The sequence below is a fragment of the Aspergillus viridinutans genome (genome assembly GCF_018404265.1).
Source record: "Aspergillus viridinutans IFM 47045 DNA, scaffold_1, whole genome shotgun sequence".
In the NCBI taxonomy this organism is placed as follows: domain Eukaryota; kingdom Fungi; phylum Ascomycota; class Eurotiomycetes; order Eurotiales; family Aspergillaceae; genus Aspergillus; species Aspergillus viridinutans.
The window spans coordinates 4,821,872-4,844,949 of NW_025091217.1; the positions used below are offsets into that span (position 1 = coordinate 4,821,872).

At 49.6% G+C, this 23,078-nt stretch overlaps 6 protein-coding genes across 6 annotated transcripts; 3 read left to right on the forward strand and 3 right to left on the reverse strand.

Moving 5' to 3' along the window:
* Window positions 1-108: 108 nt before the first annotated feature.
* Window positions 109-3,052, reverse strand: hmt1 (putative vacuolar ABC heavy metal transporter (Hmt1); the record flags this gene model as incomplete). The annotated part of the gene is made up of 3 exons (XM_043266502.1): window positions 109-1,429; window positions 1,487-2,631; window positions 2,696-3,052. 3 exons carry the CDS (start codon window positions 3,050-3,052, stop codon window positions 109-111), a joined length of 2,823 nt encoding a protein of 940 aa, XP_043122437.1.
* A 3,560-nt stretch (window positions 3,053-6,612) lies between these two features.
* Window positions 6,613-10,865, forward strand: Aspvir_001381 (WD repeat protein; the record flags this gene model as incomplete). The annotated part of the gene is made up of 2 exons (XM_043266503.1): window positions 6,613-6,857; window positions 7,034-10,865. The coding sequence occupies 2 exons, from the start codon at window positions 6,613-6,615 to the stop codon at window positions 10,863-10,865; spliced, it is 4,077 nt and encodes a 1,358-aa protein (XP_043122438.1).
* Window positions 10,866-11,135: 270 nt separating this feature from the next.
* On the reverse strand, window positions 11,136-12,786 carry Aspvir_001382 (uncharacterized protein; the record flags this gene model as incomplete). Its single annotated transcript, XM_043266504.1, has 2 exons — window positions 11,136-11,921; window positions 11,974-12,786. 2 exons carry the CDS (start codon window positions 12,784-12,786, stop codon window positions 11,136-11,138), a joined length of 1,599 nt encoding a protein of 532 aa, XP_043122439.1.
* A 360-nt stretch (window positions 12,787-13,146) lies between these two features.
* On the forward strand, window positions 13,147-15,059 carry Aspvir_001383 (splicing factor cactin; the record flags this gene model as incomplete). The annotated part of the gene is made up of 5 exons (XM_043266505.1): window positions 13,147-13,662; window positions 13,723-14,199; window positions 14,258-14,884; window positions 14,935-14,967; window positions 15,042-15,059. The coding sequence occupies 5 exons, from the start codon at window positions 13,147-13,149 to the stop codon at window positions 15,057-15,059; spliced, it is 1,671 nt and encodes a 556-aa protein (XP_043122440.1).
* Window positions 15,060-17,013: 1,954 nt separating this feature from the next.
* On the forward strand, window positions 17,014-18,101 carry Aspvir_001384 (forkhead box transcription factor; the record flags this gene model as incomplete). Its single annotated transcript, XM_043266506.1, has 2 exons — window positions 17,014-17,505; window positions 17,598-18,101. The coding sequence occupies 2 exons, from the start codon at window positions 17,014-17,016 to the stop codon at window positions 18,099-18,101; spliced, it is 996 nt and encodes a 331-aa protein (XP_043122441.1).
* Window positions 18,102-22,283: 4,182 nt separating this feature from the next.
* Window positions 22,284-23,058, reverse strand: Aspvir_001385 (60S ribosomal protein eL34; the record flags this gene model as incomplete). Its single annotated transcript, XM_043266507.1, has 4 exons — window positions 22,284-22,475; window positions 22,653-22,776; window positions 22,952-22,965; window positions 23,035-23,058. The coding sequence occupies 4 exons, from the start codon at window positions 23,056-23,058 to the stop codon at window positions 22,284-22,286; spliced, it is 354 nt and encodes a 117-aa protein (XP_043122442.1).
* Between the last annotated feature and the right edge of the window lie 20 nt (window positions 23,059-23,078).

Sequence of the window (23,078 nt, forward strand, 5' to 3'; positions counted from 1 at the left end):
CCGTCAACTCTATAGTGACAAACGAAATAGCTCTCCATAGTATGAACTGTTCCTTTACCCGAGGAGAATAAAGACGTGGGTGGATGACGCTATAACCGTTGTCATACTCTACCCTTTCTGGCTATCATCCGAAGATTTGCCGGAATATTGACCCTGCGCTGGTCGAGCTGTGGCCGGATGATCTTTGCCGTTGCGGTCCTCATCAGACTGGCTGGAGCTATCGTCTCCAACACCAGTCGTAGATGCACTTCGCAGACGTTGAGCGCGATCTTGGAGAACTTGCGCTTCTGCGGCCGCGCGCTGGGCTCGAATCTGTTTGCGCCACATGCTAGCATACCGGCCTTTCATAGCCAGTAGCTGATCATGCGTGCCACTTTCTGCCACCCTACCCTCATGCAAGACTAAGATGCGATCCGCTGTGGTAATAGTACTGAGGCGGTGTGCTATGACCAGCATGGTGCGGCCACGGGAAAGAGTCGATAGCGCGCCTTGGATGTGCTCTTCCGTCTCTGTATCCAGTGCTGCCGTCGCCTCATCCAAGAGGATGATCCGGGGATTTTTCAAAATGGTTCGAGCAATCGCCACCCGCTGTTTCTCCCCCCCGCTGAGTCGGAGACCGCGCTCGCCCACCTTGGTGTTGTAGCCATCAGGGAAGGACATGATTTTATCATGAATGCTGGCAGCGCGACAAGCCTCGTAAACTTCCTCATCCGTAGCGTTCTGGTTGGCATACTTCAGATTGTACATCAAAGTTTCGTTAAAAAGAACCGTATCTTGAGGCACAACTCCGATGTGTCTTCGGAGCGAATCAATCGTGATTTTTTCCACATCGTGTCCATCGATTCGGATGTGTCCATTCCTCGCGTTATAGAATCGGAACAGGAGACGGAAAACGGTTGACTTGCCACCGCCTGACTCGCCAACGAGTGCTGTGGTTGTGCCCGGTTCGCAATGGAACGTAAGACCATTTAGGGCAGGCTTGCGGGTATCGTACGCAAACTCAACATCCTCGAACTTAATGTCACCTTTGCATACAGCCAGAGGCATTGCGCCAGGCTTATCGACCACGGTGGGCTGCTCCCTGAATAATTCTAGCAGTCGCTCCGAGTTAATCAACGCCGATTGGATTGAGCGGTAAAAGGTGCCGAAAAAGTTGAGAGGCCCCTGAAGCTGTGCCATGTACGTGAGAAGGGACACAAATTGGCCGACATCCCGCTGGCCGAGAGAGACTTGATAGGCGGCAATGAAACATGTGATCAGTAAACCCAGCATGAAAACGGTATTCTGGGACGTATTCATCAAAGTCAAAGAAAAGAGCACATGGTATTCGGCTTTTTGATAGTCCGAAACGGCGCCCCGATATCTGTTAAATTCGTAGTCCTCTGCGTTGAAATACTTGACGGTCTCATATGAGACCATGGAATCGTTCCTGATCCACCATGTCAGCCTTCAATTTCCTCCTGATGTTTTATGGGCAAATACTTACTTCACAGCATCCTCTTGCCTCGATGCGTTGACCATCTGTCGTCTGATCTCTGCTCTCCACTGGGCCATGCGTACGGTAACATAAAGGTAGCAAAAGGTGACGATAGTAACAACGAGTGCATAATAAGCGTCAAGGGCAATAAGCAAGTATCCGATGGCGACACAGAGATCTACCAGCATTGGTACAACCTGAAAAGTGACCTGTTCCAGGAAGGTATTGATAGAGCTGCCTTTGCTCAGGGCAGATAGCACCTCACCGGTTTTCTTTCCCAAGTGGAAATCGAGACTGAGACCGTGCACGTGTTCAAAGGCAGCTGTCGAAAGCTCCATGTAAGAATACTGGCTCACTGGGATCCATAGGCTAGACCGCAGCGAACCGATCAAGCCCTGATTGCCTTGTAGCCACCGGTAAAGAATGTAGAGACAGATTTCAAACCACGGGACACGGAAGTCACCGTCAGTTTTCGACAAGATATTGGTAATCACTCCCACCTGGTAGGGGACCAGAACATTGACGACACGTTGGAGAACAATCAGCACGAAACAGATGATCACAATCAACTGCAACTGACGGGACTTGGAAGGCCACAGGTAAGGAAAGAATAAAGAATAGCCACTGAGATATTCCCACCAGCTGGTTGACGGAACTGTGGTTGGACGGACCCATGGATCGGCCGGTTTGGAAGGCTGCTGGTTTCCTTGAGCGGCATGAGTCGAGCCGTAAGCTGTGCCATTAGTGCCATTAGTGCCTCTTTCTGCGTGCGCGGGATCGAGCAATCCTGTCGACTCGGTTGGGCCATGGGTCTGATCTCGGGCTGCCTTCCGTGCACTAGTCCTCGCACTGATCGAGCAGAACAAGTAGATTATAACCAAGCTCGCCAAAATGAGTACTCTGATACAATTGGAGACGATCTCCATTGACTCCCATTCCGTCAAGCCCTGCCGTAGTCGACCACCAGAAGGGTTCCCTACCACGGGTTCATGGTGAACGGTGGAGTAGATAGCAAGGGAGGCCCCCACAATGGCTAATTCGAAAGGGATTGCGATAATCCATGGAATGAGCTGGGTTGAGGACGGAGAGGGTTTACTGTCTAACAGAGAGACGAGGATTACCGCGTAAACGAAAAATGAACCCACAACGTAGATCTGACATATTTATCAGCCGCTGGGTCGACAACCGACGCATCAATCGTTCAAGTGTCCGACTTACCACCACAGCCTGGCCACACCACCAGTGCTCCGATCTGGCAACCATAACATGAGCCACGTTGATGGCGGCATCGGCAACCAAAGTGACGAGCACAGCAGCCGACAGCCACTTGAAAAGCAGCTTTGCGCTCTGAGAGAACTTCTGTGTTTCTTTCACAACGACCATTGTGCTTCTTGACCGCTTCGGTAGAGGTCGTCCACCCGGTCCTGTGCACACTGCATTGCGATTTTGGGTCACAGTTCTAGCAGTGCGAATGGAGTTGGTCACAAAAGTCACGACAAAAACAAGGAGGAGTACAATTGGGGAGGCTGTGCGAAGGTACGCCAACAGCTCACGCGTTCCCTGATGAGATGCCATCATGATCGATCCTCCGCGCAATATCCGACACAATCACAGGTTCATCAAAACGTTTCCATGACACAATTGCCGTATTATTCCGTCTCGACCGAGGGATACGAAAAAGAAGCGGTAGGTACAGCGAGTTGGAGTAGGAGTCGGGCCGGAAACGACTGTCAGCGTAGGAACAGAGGTCTGAGGGCAGTCGAGAAGTAGAGGGCCTGCGGATTAACTGTTATGTAGGCTTGTAGAGACTGAACGAACGCTGCAGCTCTTCGTTTTCCCCTTCCTGGTCGTGATAACGAACCTCGGTACCAATTCAGCCGACGCAGAACGACAAAAGCAAGAAAACCGCAGTGAGAAGAATAGAAGAATGCAGACAATAGGTACAACAGAACAAAAACGCGTATTGATTAAAAAGCTATACGTGGGAACGAGGACAAGAACAGGGATGAAGGAAAAACCCCTACTATATGGTGAAGCATTGGACCATACAAGAGATAGAACGATAACCAAAGAAGAGGAGATCGGGAAGGTGAGAGGAAGAAAGGTCGAGGAGCAGATCAATGGAGAGATCCAGCTGAGGATTGATCATCGAGGACGAAGGAATAATAACTAGTCTGGGTGGAATGACGGTGTGCGGGCTCCGCCATGCAGGATCCGGACGGAGTCGAGAACTCTCTGTTTTTCTCTCTGGGACTGGTTTATCTACTCCATAGTCTGGTTAGCTCCGTTCGAGCCTGCTGAAGCTTGTGGATCCTGGGAGGCGAAATTCTAGCAGGCGGTATGAGTAGTCTATATCACTACTAGTCTATTACTGTCAAATGAAATAAAATGAAAAATTGTTAAAAATATTCCGACGTAGCACAAAATTCCAACCAAAATCAAGAAAATTCAGTGGGCTTCAACAGCTGTAGGTTACCTTGGTATGCATCTCCGCCGATATTTTAGGTGTACGTATTCCTTAGGTCGGATGACTACCTTCATTAAGGTATCTTTCTAACACCTCTCTTTTGGATCGATCCTGTGTCTGAGTGTTTCCTTTAATTTTGATTTTCCTCAAAACTACTCTCTCTCAGTCCACTTCGCGGGATCAAGGATCGTGTCTAACTCGTCCCTGTCATCGTTTGTCTAGGGTAGAAGCATGAATGGCCATGGAGACGCCAGTTGGCAACGTTCTCAAAGGGATTCTATAAATTGAACAAGGTCTGAGCTTCATGCCCAAACACTACAGGGGTTCAACAGCTCCACTGAAAGTTTTGATTGGCTTATGGAGCAGAAGGACAATTCCGATGAGGAGGAGAGATTATGGGTAGAATGGAAGAGATTGGATGTCAGACATGGGCTTCAAAACGCAAGTGGTGCTCGAGTCCACCCTTTTGAGAGACAATGAACGCTCTAGACTCTGGGGTGAGACAGAAAGATGACTGGTCAGCAGGCGCAAGGAAATCGTTGGAGAACGAGTCAAGATAGATCTTCGATATACCGCAGGTAGTAAGAATTTACTGCTTACCTCGATCGATGAATGGTCCGAGCTGCAATCATACCATGCGGCTTCGTTTGCTGAAGATCGTTGATTGCCAGCCTTATGGGTACTCTGGACGCTGGACTATAGTCCAAATCCAACTTTATATGTTGAATTTTCGATTTCCATCGTGGTCTGAATTGCATATTTGAAGTAACGACATTCGATGACGCCAGTCTAACACCTTGGACGTTCGACACTTAGTTAAAGCAATAAATATTCACTATGAGAGATGTGCGGCCCGGAATTTCAATGCCTCATAAGTATGAGAAGTATCACTCTGCGTAAGTGGCTGACAGCTGATTGAGGCTTTCAGGGGTGGTGTACCTGTTCAATCACAAACAACGTCCTCAGGAATTTATACCTGGTCTGGGAAGTTATAACCCATCTGCAGATCTACCTGATGACCCAAAGTACAATCATCAACACCTATGGAGGAATATGTCGAGATCCGAATCGAACTCTTTCATTTGTGTACATGAGGCCCTGGTTAGGCCGTTTGACGTTTGTTATTTGTTTTTTCCTGATTAGATAGTTTGTCCCACCCTTCAGTCCCGAGTGTCCGGATGATCTAAAACATCTCTCATGGTTGGTATGTATCCATGGATGTTTAAGAACACAAAGTTCAAAGCACTACACCACCTGGTAAGACTCAAGTCAGTCGTTATTAATAGAAGAACTCAGATCCAGTATAGTGGACTAGTTAGATTAACTGGATTATCATTTTTTCCCCAACCTTTTGGTTTGGTGAACTACAACCCATGTGTCTCAATCGATGCAGAAAGCTTCCAGACCGCCTCTTGTCATGCATGCATGCATCCAACGCTTTGATATTCGATATGCATACATCTATGTCTACAGTACCTCTCTCTAGTATCCAAGACAACACATCTTTTCAAACCCTTGATCTGGGCTGATATGCAATCCTTCTTACCTGTCTTTCCCAACGGCCGTGCACAAGAGCCATTATTCCAAGGATTCTCCTTGTCAACTTGGCTGGTTGCTAACTGCTTATGATCTATCAGCTGGACAGGTAACATACCAGTGTTTGCCTTGCACAGACTGCTAATTACGTAGTAGTAGTACCTTGCTTAGGTACTCTATCTGCCTAAACTCCATCCTAGTACAATGAATTCTCAATCTGAGTGGCTGCTATTATTATTTAGTCTCACAGTCTTAGTCTCAGCTCCATGAGCTCAGAAGCCTCAAGATTATCTATCGATTAGCTGCTTCCCGCCTGCAAACAAACGAACCCACTCTGGACGCTAAATCATTCCCACCCCAAAAAGCCCGCACATCACGAGTCCTTGCCACTCTTTTTTTGATCCTCATCTTCTTCTGTCCATCTATTTACTATTACGCTAAGGTACTAAATTGATCATTACCATCTGATTACATCAATAGAACGTTGCAATTTGTCTACAGAGGTACATTGATCCATTATTTGACAGTGTGCCAAGCAATCGAAGCACAGTGTGGAGTATTGCAATTGGCCTGCTCAATTCATTATTGCCATTGATCCATCCTCCATCATAGGCATCATCCTCACTCCCGTCATATATTCCTCCCCTCTATCCAGCTTGCAAGCATCATCCAACCAAGTACCCCTTCTTGTCCGTCTCTTTTGGAGCTGCATTTACTCGGTCATCCGCTGTCTGGTTCCAACCAATAATAATAACACCAAGCCTACTGGTAACCTTCTACCTCCACTCCCCAGCTTTCTCTACTTTTGAAGGCATACACAATTCCACATCTTTTGCGACTGCAGTGGCTCCGCCTCCCCCTGTCTGGCCCCGCCCCCAACAATCCATGGATTGCTGCCATTATTGACCATCAAGTGACTAACTACTCCGTACTCTGTATCATTCTGTGTTCTGTTCTACAATCTTTGTAAGCATTTTGCTGCTCATCTGACTATTGCTAGGTGCCTACCTATTGAGCGAGGATGAAGCTTCGATCTTCATCAGGATGAGTCTTGATCAACTAACCTTGTCTGCTTTGCTTTTTTTTCTACGATCTTGGTCTCGATGCTGAGTCGTGCATCATTTGATCTACCATGACCGATCTTCCTCGGCTGCCCACTCGTGGCAACACTTCTACTGCACATCAATCTCCGGCTCCTCCCCCCCCTCCTCCTCCTGCGCCAGTGCATCAAGGCCAAAAATACTCCCATCGAGCGGCCAATGCTCTAGCAAGATTTGCCCAGCCTTTTTTCTCTGGGTCTCGGCCCCCCAGCCCGCAGACTTCAACGGGTCGTGCAGATCTGTCTGCTGGTCCCCGCTCAACCAGGTCCAAGTCATTGTACGGCTTTCATTTCCTTCTTCGGTTTGGGTTTTCTATCATTTTGATTTTATCATTGTCACACCTACTTCCCTTGCTTGGCTTCGCTTTCACCACTCCACCGCCTATTAGGCTACCGCTCTCATAGAGCTTGAGTTCCAGCCACTTAGAAACGATTGAACTAACGTCAGTTCCAGACCTGGGGCATCTCAAACTGTTACACATAAGACCGGTATCCCCATAGCCGCCCTAGACGTCTCCCCGCAACGGACGCACGCCGTCATTGGTGGGAAGGAAATTTTGAAGACTATTCGCGTCTCCCCCGACCGTCTGTCGGAGGAATTCAATCTTCGCAATGCTATCATCAGTTACTCCTCCACGCATCATGGTGGGAGTGGGCTTTCCGCGCGGCACAAGGACCAGCTGACCGTCAGGGACGTGAAATGGTCACATGGCAATTATGACCGAACCATCGCCACCGCTGTGGCTAATGGTCGCATTGTCGTCTATGATCTCAATCGGACTGGCTTGGAATTTTGCCGCTTCCAAGGACACAGCCGTCAGGTTCATCGGCTATCTTTCAATCCTTACGCTCCGGCATTGCTTCTGTCAGGGAGTCAGGATTCTACGATCCGGATGTGGGACTTGCGGACAGCGTCCGCCGAGCGTGGAGTGTCTATGTGTGGGAGTAAGGAACAATACATTGGCAACAGTGACGCCGTCCGTGACATCAGGTGGTCACCTAGCGACCGTTTCGTGTTTGCGACCGCTACGGATAGCGGTGCGATTCAACTGTGGGACTCTCGGAAAAACAGTGCTCCCTTAATGAGGATTACGGCCCATGACAGACCGTGTTTTTCAGTAGATTGGCACCCGGATGGACAACATGTCGTCAGTGGCGGCACAGACAGGCAGGTCAAAGTCTGGGACTTTTCCTCGACTGCTGAGCGGAGACAAAAGCCTACTTTCCAGTTCAGGACACCCCAGGCCGTCCTCAATGTGCGATGGCGCCCGCCTTCCACGGATAAGGAATCCGGGGATTGGCAGTCTTGCCAGGTGGTCACATCGTACGACAAAGAAGATCCACGGGTTCACCTCTGGGACCTTCGACGACCACATATCCCCTTCCGGGAATTCGATCGGTATGACTCTCACGCTTCCGATCTGCTCTGGCATTCCAAGGATCTCTTGTGGACAGTAGGCGAAACCGGTGCTTTCACACAGACCGACATTCGTTATGCTCCGCATGTAGTCCATCAGCGACCCACGTGCGCCGTCGCTTGGAGCCCTAATGGAGAGGTGCTTGCTTTCGCTCAGAAACGAGCTCGGCGAAGTATTACGGGTCTCAGTGCTACTGACTTCAAAGATCGTCTAGAGATGGAGCACAGTAGCGGAGAACCTTTGGGCCAGAGTCCGACGGAAGATGTCCTTGATGAACCTTCGTTTATCTCCATTCGCGCTCGACCCAGTAAGTCCAGTAGCATTCGTCCTTCTAAATCGTTGAGCAGTACCCCGCCGGGGGCTCCCGAGAATCCTTCCGTCCTTCCGTTGGGAGAGACGCTGTCCAAGGTTCCTCCACCTGGACCACGCCAGCTCGGAGTAGTGGGTAGCGTTCCCGGGGCCACTTTGGATCCGGCGGTCTTTCGATTCCTTGCTCGCCACTATACTCCCTTATTCGAAGCCCCTGAAGATAGCCGCAAGCATGCGGACATACTGCGCGCCTTGTTGGACTCGTTGACTCAGAATTCAGAGCGCGCAGAGGATGTGTCGCTGCCCAAGCTAGCTCAGACTTGGAGGATAGTCAAGTTTGCTGTTATTCAGGAGCTTGAACTCAGGGCCAGGGCGCAACGACAGGCCCCGGAAAGAGGCTCACGCAACGTCAAGAAAAAGCTCTCCAAAGAGGGGCAACATGCCGAGCGACCTCCCGCCCTGGAAGATGGGAGGACTGATAAATTGAAAAACCGCTTGTTCAGAGGCGTAATGGAGACAGATGCATCAAAGCATGCCACAACAGAAATTGAAAGCACGTCAAATATCACCACACCTCTCGCCAGACCCTTACCGGACTCTCCCGTCGAGTCCCTGGGCAGTCCGAACTCGCAAATGACATCCTTGGACGATGACGCTACAGATATTGAGCCCTTACCGCCCTCTGTTTTGAGCTCTAACCAGGGCACAATGAACACGATGAACTCGAACGGTTGGTCGTCAATGTCAGATGTCGAACCCCATTCCATACCCCAATTTGAAAAACGCCAGTCAGATGCAGGTGATAGTTCTCTGGGTTCGTTTGACAACCCACGAGACCTTGTTGGGACATCGGCGATTCAAAGTCCGGAAAGTGACCAAAGATCAGCACCGCGGGCCATTAATCGTCAGGCGGACTGGCGTGTTCGAAATCACCCGGATTATGTCAAAGGAGCGTCAGAGGACGAGTTTGACCAAAAAATGGAGGATAAAAGGGCAGCGATTCGTGATTATAAGCTCTTTCCTAAAAAAGTTTTATCGCTCGAGTCTCATATCGAGCCCCAGAGGCCACCGCCTTTCCACCGACATGAATCCTCGGAGAGCTTTCCAATGTTCTCAGAATCTACAGGAAGCTCACATCCTTCCAAATCACTGGCTACATCGTTTTCCTCTGCGGCAAGACTGTATGATAGCTCGAGGATTGCTGAAACGGATGAATCCCTCATTGAGGACTATACTCGCGAGCATGAGAATCTAGAGCTTGCTCACACCTCCATATTGAACGAACAGGCCCTTCAGGATGATGGAGTGTTTCAAGAAAGTGTTATTGATGCTAGCCGCGTTCATCTGGAACGTCCTGCGAGCCCTCCTCCACTTCTAACGGAGTCTAGCCCCGTGCAGATTCCTAAGGACAGCTCAACGTCAGCCAAGAATGTACCGAATTTTCGATCCATACCTGAGTCGACGGAGGACCTTTCCGAAGTCGGTATTCCTCTCAGCCCCGACCTGAGCGGAAACAAGCCTTGGGGGCCAGGAATACTGCTGAAAGAAGCGATTAGGTATAATCACAGCAGCACGCACGTTGACATACAGTCTGCTGCCCATCTGCTTCAGAAACTACGCGTACTCTTCCAACAATGTGAGAAACTTCTCCCAAGGGAGGAGTGTGAGCTCATCTTCAAAACCTACCATGAGCACCTTGTACGCCAGTCGATGTACCTCGAGGCTGCCGAGCTTCGACTTTTGTGTGTGCCATCCTATCCAGCAGTGTATGAGTACGCCCAGACAAATACTTTCATAAATGTTTTCTGCTTCACATGCAAGCGACCATACGAAAACCCGAAACAGGATAACCGTCGCTGTTATCAATGCAATACCCCGCAAGAACCTTGTGCCATTTGCATGAGCGTTGACCCACCGGCCGACTGGATTACAGAGCAGATCTCATCATTTGCCGATTCCGAAGAGCACTCCGAGGTTACCTCGCATCTGCTATCCTCATCGCGGTCCTCACTCAAGACGGAGCAGATCCCTCCCTCCGAGCTGCAGCGTTTGGATGGTGCATTGCTGGGTGATTACACCGTTCCTCGACCAATTGGTTCCTCTCTCTGGACCTGGTGTCAAGGTTGCGGCCACGGAGGCCACATGGCTTGTATTGCCGCGTGGTTGAGCGACCCTTCCTTCAGTGAAGGTGGTTGCGCGACCCCTGGCTGTATGCACGACTGTGGGCCGGGACCACGCCGTGAGTTTAATCGCACCGTTTTGCAGGATGAATCGAGAAAGCGAGACGCTGCCAGCAGAAAAGCCGGATTGGGGTTCGTCAAACGCGACCCGTGGGCAAAAGGCGAGAGCAAAGCGGTCGAAAAGGTCCGTGGTATGCTCGGTGTTGCTGCATCAGGCGGAAGCACTGTTTCACCTGCGTCCGCCGGGACGGGAGCAGCATCCTCGTCTGGCATGATGTCACCTAAGAAAGTACGATTAGTGACGCCGAGCGAGCAAGGCAAGCGACGGAGTGGTGCGTCGCGGGCGAGTACCGGGGGCAGTAGCGGAATTAACATCTGACAACATCTGACCGTGCCCTTCGTGTTCTTATGACTCACTGCATACATGTTTAGAACTTTTATGATGGTCACTCATGGGAATCAGGTTATAAGTTGATGGTTAAGGGGTCGTGATAGATGACTAGAGGCAGTGTCTTGGTCCCGGCGAAGGAGGATAAGACGGATCAGATGCTGAACAGAACATGATATCAAAATGCACTCCAAAGCGCTTTAGAACCACAAGTACTGAAATGTCCACAACATATTCTCTACAGACAAGCCCAAAGCTAGCTTAGAATCTTCTTTTCTTCTTCGCCGGAGCCTTGCTCTTCGCCTCAAGCTGCCTTTTCAGTTCCTCTCGTTTGCGATCAGCGCGCTCCTGCTCCGTCTCCTGTGGCGGTGGTTTCACAGGCGAAGGGGATCGCTTTACAGCACCTCGTTGGGAGACCTCGTCGCTCTCAGACTTTGCTGGAGGCGGCGGTGTCGTCGTCTCGGCCCGAGTCCGGGAGGAGGCAGGTGGGGGAACCTCACTGGTCTTGCGGGCTTTACCTCCGATCATACCCAGCTTGCCAACTCGTTTTAGCTTTGGTTCTGGGGTGAGGGCTCCTTGCGATTCCGGGGAGAGAGAGGAAGGCTGAGGAATTTGTTGTTGTGGCGGTTCTTTCTTTTTGCCTCCGATGACGCCTAGCCCGCGCGGTTTCGGGGCAGTGGTTGTACTTGCGCTGGGTTTGGGAGTGGTTGGTGCTCGAGAAGGAAAGGGTGAGACTCGAGCGTCGCGGTCGGTACCCGAGTCCGTTGCCTCTTCCTCTTGCACTTTTGATGTCGGTGATGCGAGATCTTGCGGTGGAGATGGCGGTGGGGGTGTTGGAGACTTTTGCTTGAGCTGCTTTTTACCGCCTATGATACCCAGTCCTTTTGACTTCTTTGCTGGAGGCTTCTCTGGCGAAGGAGATCTTCGCTTCATGGGTTCATGTTCCTGATCTGTCTCACCGTCCGTTCCAGCGGTGGTAGCAGTGGTAGCGGGGGATAGTCGTTCAGGCTCCTTGGCCCTTTTGAGCCTGGGTGGTGTCTCTTGTCGCTGAAGCAATGGCATTAAAACAAGTACAGGGATAGCCAAGGGTTACACGAACCTCAAACTCATCGTCATCATCGAGGTCATCGTTGTCTGTGTCCGTGTGCATTTCGGAAACAGTTTTCGCGGGCTTTTTCTCCGCGGTTTTTGTGGCTCCTCCACGCTTTGGAGTCGCCATGCTGCTAGCTCTGGTTGCTGCGAGCTTCACCCACCAACTGTCCGGGGGTGGGCCGAGTCTCTCTACCTCTCTGGTGTCTGCGGATCCAGACACTTCCGCAAGAATGTTGGCAGCAACAACTGAATCAGGTGATGATTTGGCGACTTCGTCAAGCCATTCTTGTTCATTGAAAGGCGCCACTCCTTTGATGTAATTGGCAGCTTGAGAGAGCAACGTATCCCCGTGAGCTTTCCGTAGCCCGGAGATTCCAGGAAAGATGGTGCTCAGATCGATACCCATGCCCTCGATCTTATCGAACAGCTTTCCTAGAACCCAGTCTTTCTTACTAAGGTAGTCAAGGAGAGTTCGCTGGCGCGACTCCCACCCGGCTTCTGCTCGAAGTAATGGGAGTATAAGATGCTGAGATGTAGAAGATTGCGGCTCCTTCGAAAGATAGATAATCCATATTAAAGGTCTCAACGGTGCAGGAAGCTTTGTTGATACTGTCAGTTTCATAGAATCCTCGCGCAATCCATTTTCTAGCGATGCAGTACAGCCAGGTTCGCCACTTAGAGCTCCATCTATCTTTCCAAGGAGCACTTCAAGCTGATCTGGGTCTTCGCTCGGGTCAATTGTAGTAGCATCTTCATCGGCTCTGTTGAGAATGTCCTGGCGACTCATATGCTCGGTCCAGATATTGGAAAGGTCAGTCATGTAAACATCGTAACTATCTAGTGTTCTGGAGTATCTCAAAAGAAGCGGAGGCAAGCCATCCTGCTTTGGAAGACGAAGTCTTCTCCATTTCGAGGGCATCATCAAAATCTCCCGCTGGGTAGTTGTAAGTGATTATTATCATCCCAGGCAGCACTCCCAGTTGTATTTGACGTGATGGCGGAGCGGAGCACGTGCTAAACTGCGGAAACTCTGCCGCTCGGTTAACCTTCCACCCGGAAGCTTCTCCAGAGTCCAGACTATTCGCGGATCTTCCAAAGTGACGGCCATCGCGACGTTCAACAAACATACTACTGCGATCGAAGGTCTCTTCAGCAAAATTTCACGCGATCGGACGACGAGATGTCGTCGCGACTCCCCGACAGAACAGGCTCTAAGCGAAGCCGCTCTCGCTCCCCTTCGTCGTGGCGCCAGCCCCAGAAATATCACCGCAAATACGACGAGAGAGACCGACACCAGGGCGGTAGAAAATGGGAGGATGGAAACAGCCGACCATCGCAGCCGCCGGTAAGGAGCATGCGAGACCAGGTGCGTCTCAATCAGTTACAGGAGGATGAGCAAGTGCGTGAATGGGTGGCGCAGGAGGACATGTTTGTTCTCAAGCAAGCGAAAAAGAAAGCCGAGATCCGAGTCAAAGAGGGTCGTGCGAAACCAATAGATTGGCTTACGGTTACTCTGCGAGTTATTGATCCAACACGGAATCCTCTTGACGATGAGATTGCGGACTCAGAGCTGGATCTGGTGGATCCCGATGGCGTTTTCGAAGGGTTATCTCAGAGTCAATTACTCGAGTTGGAGAAGGATATCGATACATTTCTGAGCTTGGAGAAGAATTCACAGAATAGGGATTTTTGGAAAGTAAGTCTTATCTGCGTCTTGTTCTCATTTGCTCGAGACTAATCTCGTGCCTCCATTCAGACAATGAAGGTTATCTGCCGAGATCGCCAGAAAACGACTGCCCCCGAAGGACGTGCTCTCAGCTCCGTTGCCGCTGACATTAATCGACTCCTAAGCCCGAAAACATACGAGCAACTCGAGACCCTTGAGGTGCAGGTCCGGAAGAAGCTGGACTCTAACGAGCCTATCGACACTGATTATTGGGAAGAGCTTTTGCGCAGCCTGACGGTGTGGAAAGCTCGCGCGAAGGTGAAGAACGTCTACCAGGCCGTGATCGATGAGCGTGTCAGAGGGTTGCGCAAACAACAACATGAAGAGGCTGAATCTATCCGAACGAAACTGGCTCCTCTCGCACCGGCCATTCAGACATATCAGGAACGACCTGAACAGCTTAGTGAGATCGAATTCCGTGATCTAGATCCCGAGCCATTGCTCCAGATTCGTCCAGAGGATAAAGGCTTGGAAATATTGGATGAAGGAGCTTTCCTTAATCAAGTGGTAAGTTGCCCTTGCTCTTGTATGTGTGGTCCCAGTCTGTTGCTGACTACGCTTGAAGGCACGCGAACGACAAAAGATTCTAAAGATGGGCTTTGTTCCCCTTCGTCAGCGGCAGACGGAGAGACCCTCTGCAGCTTCCGCAAATCAGACAACGAACATGCCTACTGCGACAGCATCCACCCGCTTCTCATCGATTCCCAATGAGGATTTCTCGCAAGCGACGAAAGCTCTTTACGAGAGAGAACTTGCTAAAGGAGTCAGTGAAAACGAGGAGATCTTTACGGGCGAGGAATCTGTCAGCACGGGTGCGCAACCGCAGTGGGCCAGCAAGTACCGACCTCGCAAGCCGCGGTACTTCAACCGGGTGCAAATGGGGTATGAGTGGAACAAATACAACCAGACGCACTATGATCATGACAATCCGCCACCAAAAGTTGTCCAGGGCTACAAGTTCAACATTTTCTACCCCGATCTTATCGATAAAACAAAAGCCCCTACGTACCGCATTGAACGCGAGCATGGACGGAAACGCGGACAATCATTTGCCGCAGCTGGCGAAGAAGATACGTGCCTTATTCGGTTTATGGCTGGACCCCCGTACGAAGATATCGCATTTCGTATCGTAGACAAAGAGTGGGACTATAGCGCCAAAAGAGAGAGGGGATTTAAAAGCACGTTCGACAAGGTATACCCCGGCGCCCCTTCTATTGCACTTACAAGTACTGACATCTCCAGGGAATCTTACAACTTCATTTTCAGTTCAAGCGAGTAAGCTTTCTCCCCAACTTCCTTACTTGAGTCGCAGTTTGCTTGTCAGAACAGCAGATACTGATTGGTTATAGATCTACTACCGGAAGTGAAGCGTCAACGCCGGCTTACCGATCTAACGATCTCGCCTATTTATATCTCTTGGGCGGTCTGCGTTGTGGCCAGTCGCTCTCGATGTCCCAATGGCTACGTATCTTGGATCAGTTAGATTCCATGCTCGCGAATGTTTCGGTTCAGGATCTGCTGCGAGAGGAAATCCTGTTCTATGATTGGCCGGGAAATACTAACCGTCCGCTTCATCACTGGATCTCAAGACGGCCGACCTCGGTGACTTTACGATGCCTTAGGCGAAGGGCTAAGACGTGTCATACGAACCTACCTTACCTTGCAGAGATGTCAACTAGGGTCTGGCTCCGGTTCTACGACCGTACTCACATATGAGAGGTTCCATGTGCGGGAAATCACTATCTAATGCTTAAATCCACCACTCTGCAACCCCTTTAAAGTATTGCACTTTTCGTCCTTCCGCCTTTTCGGGGCGACGCTGAAGATGTGTAAGTAATTTTCGACTTCGAGCGATGCTGACGGAAATCACCTGGGAGCCGGCAATACATCCTGGATACCTTATCGCATTTCGAATCGTCGCCACGAAATTGAACCGGAGAGGGTTGTGATGAAGCGGCGGCTATGGTGACACCCATGCCACCTGCAGGCCGTTTGACGGGTTCCGGCTGGACGGGGAACAGAGAAATTGCTTGAGCATCTGCAGGATGGATTGAAGAGAAGCAGTTGGGGTTCCTCAAGACCCTGTGGCAATATCGATTCCAGAAAAGGCCCGTGTTCTGTATCTCTTTCTTTTTCTTTTTCCGTACTCTCGTTGTTCCATTTTCGGTTGTTCCATGTACTAAAGTATGGACCATAGCAAGACCCTCTGCAGGCGTCCGCTATCCGCGAGCTCAAGCTAATCCCGGTCGGCCTAGCTTGTAAAATGTCACTAATTGATCCTTTGCAGCCCCTCTGTAGTACCAGATCCAGCCTCTTCACAGTCACGGAGTTCATTAGTTGCGTCCTTATACTGGATCCCTGTTCCACAGCCTGGGAAAGCATTTCCTGTAGAAGGAATGGATTGAAGCACGACCACTTTATGAGTATATCACACTCAAGACGCATGACGGCCAAAACTAGTCCCCCTACGTCTCAGACCCTTTCCCCCTTGTTCGTTGGGGCCAGATGTGCATGAATCTGTCGGGTAGTCCTCAGCAGACAAGGCAACAAGAAAGGACGTCAACTTTAGGTATGAGCTGGCACTCTACACTTTTACCTCATGATAGTTCACCTTGAATGACCTGGTGCATCTTCTCTCTTTGCTCGGTGGTCCCGCCTTTTCCTTTTTTTTTTCTTTTCCCCTTTTTCTTTGTCTTTGGGATACCTGTCAATTTCTGGGGCTCTTCGAAATTTCTGGCTTCTGTCACCTTATTTTCGCATTTGCTCTCCACAATTCTGGTCTACTCTTCCGTGTATCTAACGGGGCCATCCCCTCATCAGTGCGCTTGATCTCTCTCTCTCTTGTGAGCAGTCTTACACCTTATTAAACTCTATTACTATTGTCCCTTCTCTGTGGATATTATCCTCTGATGTCAGTTCCTCAAGGTTGTGTGGAGTTTCAAAACAGCCTGCGATTGACATTAGTTTGTGTTAAGACCAGACACTATGGTTCACTCCATTCCCTCCTACGATTTACCCGCAAACAACTCTGACCAGGGAGCTTATCATCATTACTCTTCACAGCTGTTGCAATCATCATCCCCCTCGTCTGATGGCTCTTTTGCAGAGAATTCCGATAATTCCAATCCCTGCTCAATAGTGTGGGTGAATTCAAGTTCAAGCAGCCCAGAGACCCTGGAGACAGCATTCACTTTTCCTGACCCATGGGCGCTCAGTACAACTCAAGCTTATCCCCTCAGTGCTTCTACGTCGCCGCTGGAAGCTCCCAAAGATGGAAATCTTTATCTATTTTCATACTGTGATGAAGGGACGTCTCATGCGATGGCGCCCTACTCCAGACCGGACCAGGCAGATATTCAGTTTGGGTACCCTCGTGTGACTGAAAGTTCGTCGGACTGGATCCAGGGAGTAGAGGGCCATGGTCGCAATGCCCCTGATTCTCAGATCTACATTACGCCTTCACCAGCCGCTGAACCCTTTCCACAACAGTCTGAGACGATGCACACCACACCCTCTCCCCAAACAAGGTCAGCCACGTCTTCCAATTCTTCACAGCATGTCGACCGTGAGAGAACAGAAATCCAGCGAGAAATTGAGCGCAATGAAACAGAAAGGAATCCAATTTCAGACGACAGTGGGCCCACAGACCTTCCGTATTCTCATTTGATCGCGGAAGCTCTAAAGACTGCTCCTGATAGGAAGCGTACTCTTCAGGAGATCTATAGCTGGTTCGAGCAAAATACAAGCAAGGGGAGAGACCAACGCTCAAAGGGATGGCAGAACAGTATCCGGCACAATCTCTCAATGAATGCGGTATGTGGTCCCACAGATGCTCCATGGGTTTACCCTTTCTTTTGTTTTGATCTCTGCTGGAGTTGCGTGCTAAGATGCGACTTAACTCGCAGGGCTTTGAAGCCGTGAGGGTAGAATCTCCCAATGGCAAAAAGGCCGTGAATTACTGGCGCCTTACGGACGAGGCATACAGGAAAGGCATCCAGTCGACTACCCGATACAGGAAGCAAGCGAATCACAAAAGGCCTTTGGGCTCGGATACACCGGCTCCCCAGCGCCAACGATCTGGGGCCAAAGGAGGGAAGGCGACCAAGATTGCAGCCAAGTATCGTGGTCAGATGTTTTTGATGACAGGAGGCCCGCAGGACGCTGCACAAAGGGAACGACTGTATCTGCATTCCGCCCCTCTGCAGCAGCAGCAGCAGCAGCAGCTACCGTCACAGATCGGGAATCACTTCCCGTACCTTCGCACAGCTACTTCTGTGGCGACGACAGTGACACCAACCCGTGCGTCCGGTCCTGCCACGCTCATGCATCGACCGTCAGCAGAACAGTACAATTTGGCTAGCGTCATTGGCTGCACGGAGGCCCCCTCCCTGTACCCCTATGTTCTATGACATGGCGGGGCCTAACGAAGAGTATTGTTTTGCATATGAACGCGGGATTGGAGATTGCTGTGGAGTCTATTCGCTGCCCCATTGATTACCTACAATTAATAACCATGGCTGGTGGACCGGCCCGGAACCCTCGTCAGATCTTCAACTCAGTGTATCAACAATTTCTGGACTATTGAGAGAAGAGAGTGGGCCGCAGTCAGACACATATTTGAGACACCAGGGCCAGGGCTCTGATTAGCTGACTTGCATAATCTAACTAGACATGTACTGTAGCTGACTATTTCCAGTCCACGCTAGCATTTGTTCATGAATTTATGTCGATGCATTTTCCTTTTTGATCATTTTCTTTTCATTTCTGGCTTAGTGAGAGCGGAAAAGTTCCTGGCCGGCGTCGAAGATTTCTTATTTGTTGTTTGTCCGGTCCCATTACGATTTGTCTCTTCATATAAAGTCGATCATGTGGACAGTCATTGCAAACTGTGACGCGACGATGATGATGATGATGATAATGATAGGGTAATGCCAGTTCCGGACAGACTCTCAGCATCCATGTCAGCTTGTCATAGGACTCGCGTCATCGAGGACGGAGCATGCTGCCCAATGTACTCCGTACTCCGTACGGATCCTTCATCTACGGGAGTCAGAACACAAAACTATTTTTGCATAATACATGCAGATAGTACGCGGCAGAGACGACCCATTCGGCCAGAGATTCAGCCGTCCTCGAGCTCATTTTTCAGCCATAAAGTCCGGTGACTGGTGGTGTTTCTGCCTTGTGATTACCCACGCAAGGCATCTAGTTGATAATGAGAGGGAGCTAAGGTGGCATCTTCAAGGATGTGCATGTATGTATGTATGAGTATGTGGAATATGTAAGTAAAGGTCCCTAGGGTGTGGTGGGGTCGATTCGACAGTTGGATGGTCACTCATTATGCCGGAGACGAGGCGAGACGAAACGAGACTGCGCGTTGTCATCTTGTTTTCGCTCATTGAAGCGGCATTGAACTCTCTCCAGAAGACCGAATAAACCCAGCGCGCTAGATGACCCTAAGCACGTACCATTGGCGTTTTAGCGCAAAAAAATTAAACTCTGCTAGAAGGCACTATCAAAAGTACCTTACAAATGCCTAGATAACTGACAGGTATCTAGACAGAGATATAGTTAGAGTTTGAAGTTAGAGTTTGATGTCTCAGGTATGTCGAATGCTGTCAGCCTGTCAGTCTGTCTGTCACATCCGATTCGAACTGGGATGTAGCTCCCTCACTCTCACTATCTCAGTCGACTTCGTGGATGTCAATATCCCACTGGTAAATGCAGCCAAGCCCAATGGCGCGCAGTGGCAGCGCCAGACAGAGTGACCACTGTGGGTTCTGAGTTGCTCTGGGCTTGATTACTTCTCATGTGCTCTGTTATTCGATGGTTCGCGTAAGATGGATGTCCGTTCTTTTTTTTTTTTTCCAGGCGTGGATTGTACCGTATAAACTATAAAGGAGGTTGAGACGAGCATCCACGTCAGATCCCTGGGATAGGCCACCGAGCAAGGTCATTGTCATCTGACAGTGAGATTCAAGGTCTTAGGTATGATGACACACTCCTCAAGTAATTACTGTGCCTCTCCGCTTATCTGCGAGTTGGACTGCTTTTTTCTGCAGGAACTTGAGACATAGACTCCACTGTCAAATTCAGCAAAGTGAATCGATCCATTCATGTCCATGAGTAATCACTTACTTCATGCTTTCAAAGCTGCAAAGCCAAAAGGATGTTTCCTATAAAGATAGCGGCCCGCTCCGAACTCTAAGCTGCCTGAACGTAGTCTATTTGATACAGCCTAGTTTAGCCATTGTCCTACAGCTACAGAAACGGATAATGAACAAAACGCCCCTTTTTTACATCCTCATAGACCCTCTATTGGCAGGCTGCATACTCCGTATGGTGATCAACTCCAAGTGCTTGATGAATTCTACGTCTCCACGAACTAGCATCATGCCTTGAGCGCCATGATCAGAGATTCAAGATGAAAAAAAGTAAAAGAGACCGCCGTCTTCCTCCGTGTCATTCTTTGTTGTGTATCATGTGGTTTATTGTTGTTTTCCCTGCTTCATGTTACTGGGGCTTATGGGATGTTCCTCAAGGTGCATGCTTCTCATCAAAGAATAGAACATGATTCCACTTCGGACTAGCTCGTTGCCTTCACAATTATGACCGGGTTGCCTGATGCTCCTTCCACCTGTCCTGACCGGACCTTAACGCCCGGGGTTGTCACAGCAGGGATTCATTTCCGAAACAGCACATCCCATATCAGCCTCTAGACTAGGTTATATTCGGTGCGTACTTATTTCTCACCCCTCTTGCAGTTGCAGAGAATAGTTGCTCATCTTTACAAATCGGGGACCCAACCCCCTTTCCGCCATCCCCGCGCATATGATCTCCTTTCTACATCCTGTGAGGGGATCTGCTTATGTGGATGCTATTATAGATCCCTCTGGTATCAGCACACAGATGGCTGGTTTCACGCATTACCAGTCCGGTTGACGACCGGTTTTCGTGTCGAAGACAAGGTTCTCACGAGAATCACGGGTACCTAGAGAGCGAAAAGATAGGACTGAGTGACATCCACACCGCTTCCATAGGATGCCTACAGCAGTGTAATCTGTACAGCAACGTACATCATGTGTCTGAGCCGAAGAGGTATACATGTGTGATCTTTCGATGGCTGGGTACATAATTGACAGGTGACATTTCTCTGTCGATCAGCTTCAGTGACAGAACTCTATCTACTGATAGACTACTACCTCGAATGTCTCATGGACGGTGGACTTGCAACTGAGCATCCTTCTTCTGTCCCAAATAAATCCATTAGTGGAAGGTCGTAAAGCCTCAAACGATAGATGCATGACTTAGACTCATGCGTGACGGGGCCCATTGGCCCTCCCTCGGAATCGAGAAGCGACTCTCTCCAGCCAGATCCCCCAAGATCTGCAGCACAGCAGTCAATTTCACAACAGTGGAACACCTTGTTAGACCCTCAGCTATGCACTAGCTAGCTGCATGCCGTCCTAATAACCGACCAGGATTCACCGGTTTCGGTACCTGAAAGTAATTCGACGTGGATAAAAAAGGGATTTTGTCAAAAATACATGGGCAAGATTTGTTCAGTAATGAATTCATGGATGTGTGTATATGTACTACGTCCCGTACCTAGTTTCATATTCTTACAAATTAACAGGATAAAAAAAAGAGCAATCTACCAGGTTGATGGTCGCCGTGTCGAATGGTGATCACAATGGTAGATTTGTATTGTGGATCACGAGGAGGGAGCTCCGACATCATTCATCCATCTGTGCGCTCTTCGAGAAGGATATCGTTACTTCTGCCGTGAAGAATCTGATCCTCCCTTTCACGTTTTGCCAATGTAGCACGGGTGGTACCCGCAGTAGTAGATGTCGGGTCCTAGTACATGCACAAGCAGGCACCCTCTTCTAGAAATATACTATCATGCCCAACTCTCATTTCCACACAACTATGCTTTTCCCTAATACCATTGATATATTTTTTTACCCCTTAGACAATATTTCTGACCGGGTCCATTGCAACTTTCCTTCTTTTGAGTAGAAATTGCAAGCATGTTGCATCACAATGGCTTAATTCTGCTCCAACAAAAATTTTTGACACCAATTGGTGCCTGATGATTCAGGCTCCAGAACATCGGAATATGGTGAGACCCTGCTGACGCTGGCTATCCTGCCATGACCATTGAAGCATGACCATGAAGATATTTATCTGAGCCCTGAGCGGATGACTTTGAGCGGGAAGGTAAATGAAGCGATTTCTTAATGATTAACGGGTAATCCGTAACTACGATATCTTCGAATGAGATCGGTCTGCAGAAGTGGAAAGCTACGCGCCCGGACAGAGGGAAATGGTTCTCTGATGAGGGTGATCATTATTCCATCGCTGGATACCTCGTGTGTTCCCTCTGGGCAGATCAACACAGTGACAGGGAGAGCTGATAACTCATAATGAGAATGAAATTTCATTGATAGCCACGACCATACAAGGTTCGCATGCTAGCCGTGTCTGTTCATCTTTTATCTCTAAGAGAACCGTACCCGGCTGAATTTTTCCATATCATTCGCTCCCACTTTAAAAAAAGACCAACACCGAGAACAAAACGTAATCGTTTAGCGCTTGCCAGCGGCCTTCTCCTGAGACTCCTTGAGGACCTTCTTGACGATCTTCTGCTCCTCAATCAGGAAAGCACGGACAATACGGTCCTTGACGCAACCGGCGCAGCGAGAACCACCATAGGCACGGCTGACGGTCTTCTTGGGCCGGGAGATCTGGGAGTATTCACGAGGGCGGAGGGCGGGAATCTAAGCCTTCTAATCAGCGATCCTGCTCATCTTCCTATCACTTGGCTAGAGGTGATCAAAATGTGCGTTTTCCGTTCCTCGAGCTTGTCTCTCTCGACTCGACAGTACAATCGAAGACATCCAAAAAAGCGCACAGAAGACCACTTGCTAGCCAGAATTTCACTCGGGAGCACTCACGCCGGGGAGCTTGATGCCACAGTCACCGCACTTGGGAGCAGTGCCCTTCTTCTTGATGTGGAGGTAACGGAGCTCGCCGCCAGGAGTCTTGATGATGCGGACCTTGTTGGACCGCGTGTTGTACCTGTAGAACAAAAACCTATCAATATCGTGCTTTCAAGGGCAGATTCAGAACCGATGCGTCTCGTCGCGCCAAATATCATGCGATATGCCACTGAACTGAAGCGAACAACGCCGATAATGAAAGCGACGCAGGGGGCATAGTATTGTGAACTTCTGGGAGGGAATTTCAAACGTACGGGTTCCGTCTCCGCTGTAGAAAAAAAAAAAGAAAATCAGTATTTCATCCAAGCAAGAAATATATTCCAGTTCAAAAACTCACGTATTGCAATCTGTTGTTCGCCATTTTGATTGTCCTTGAACCTC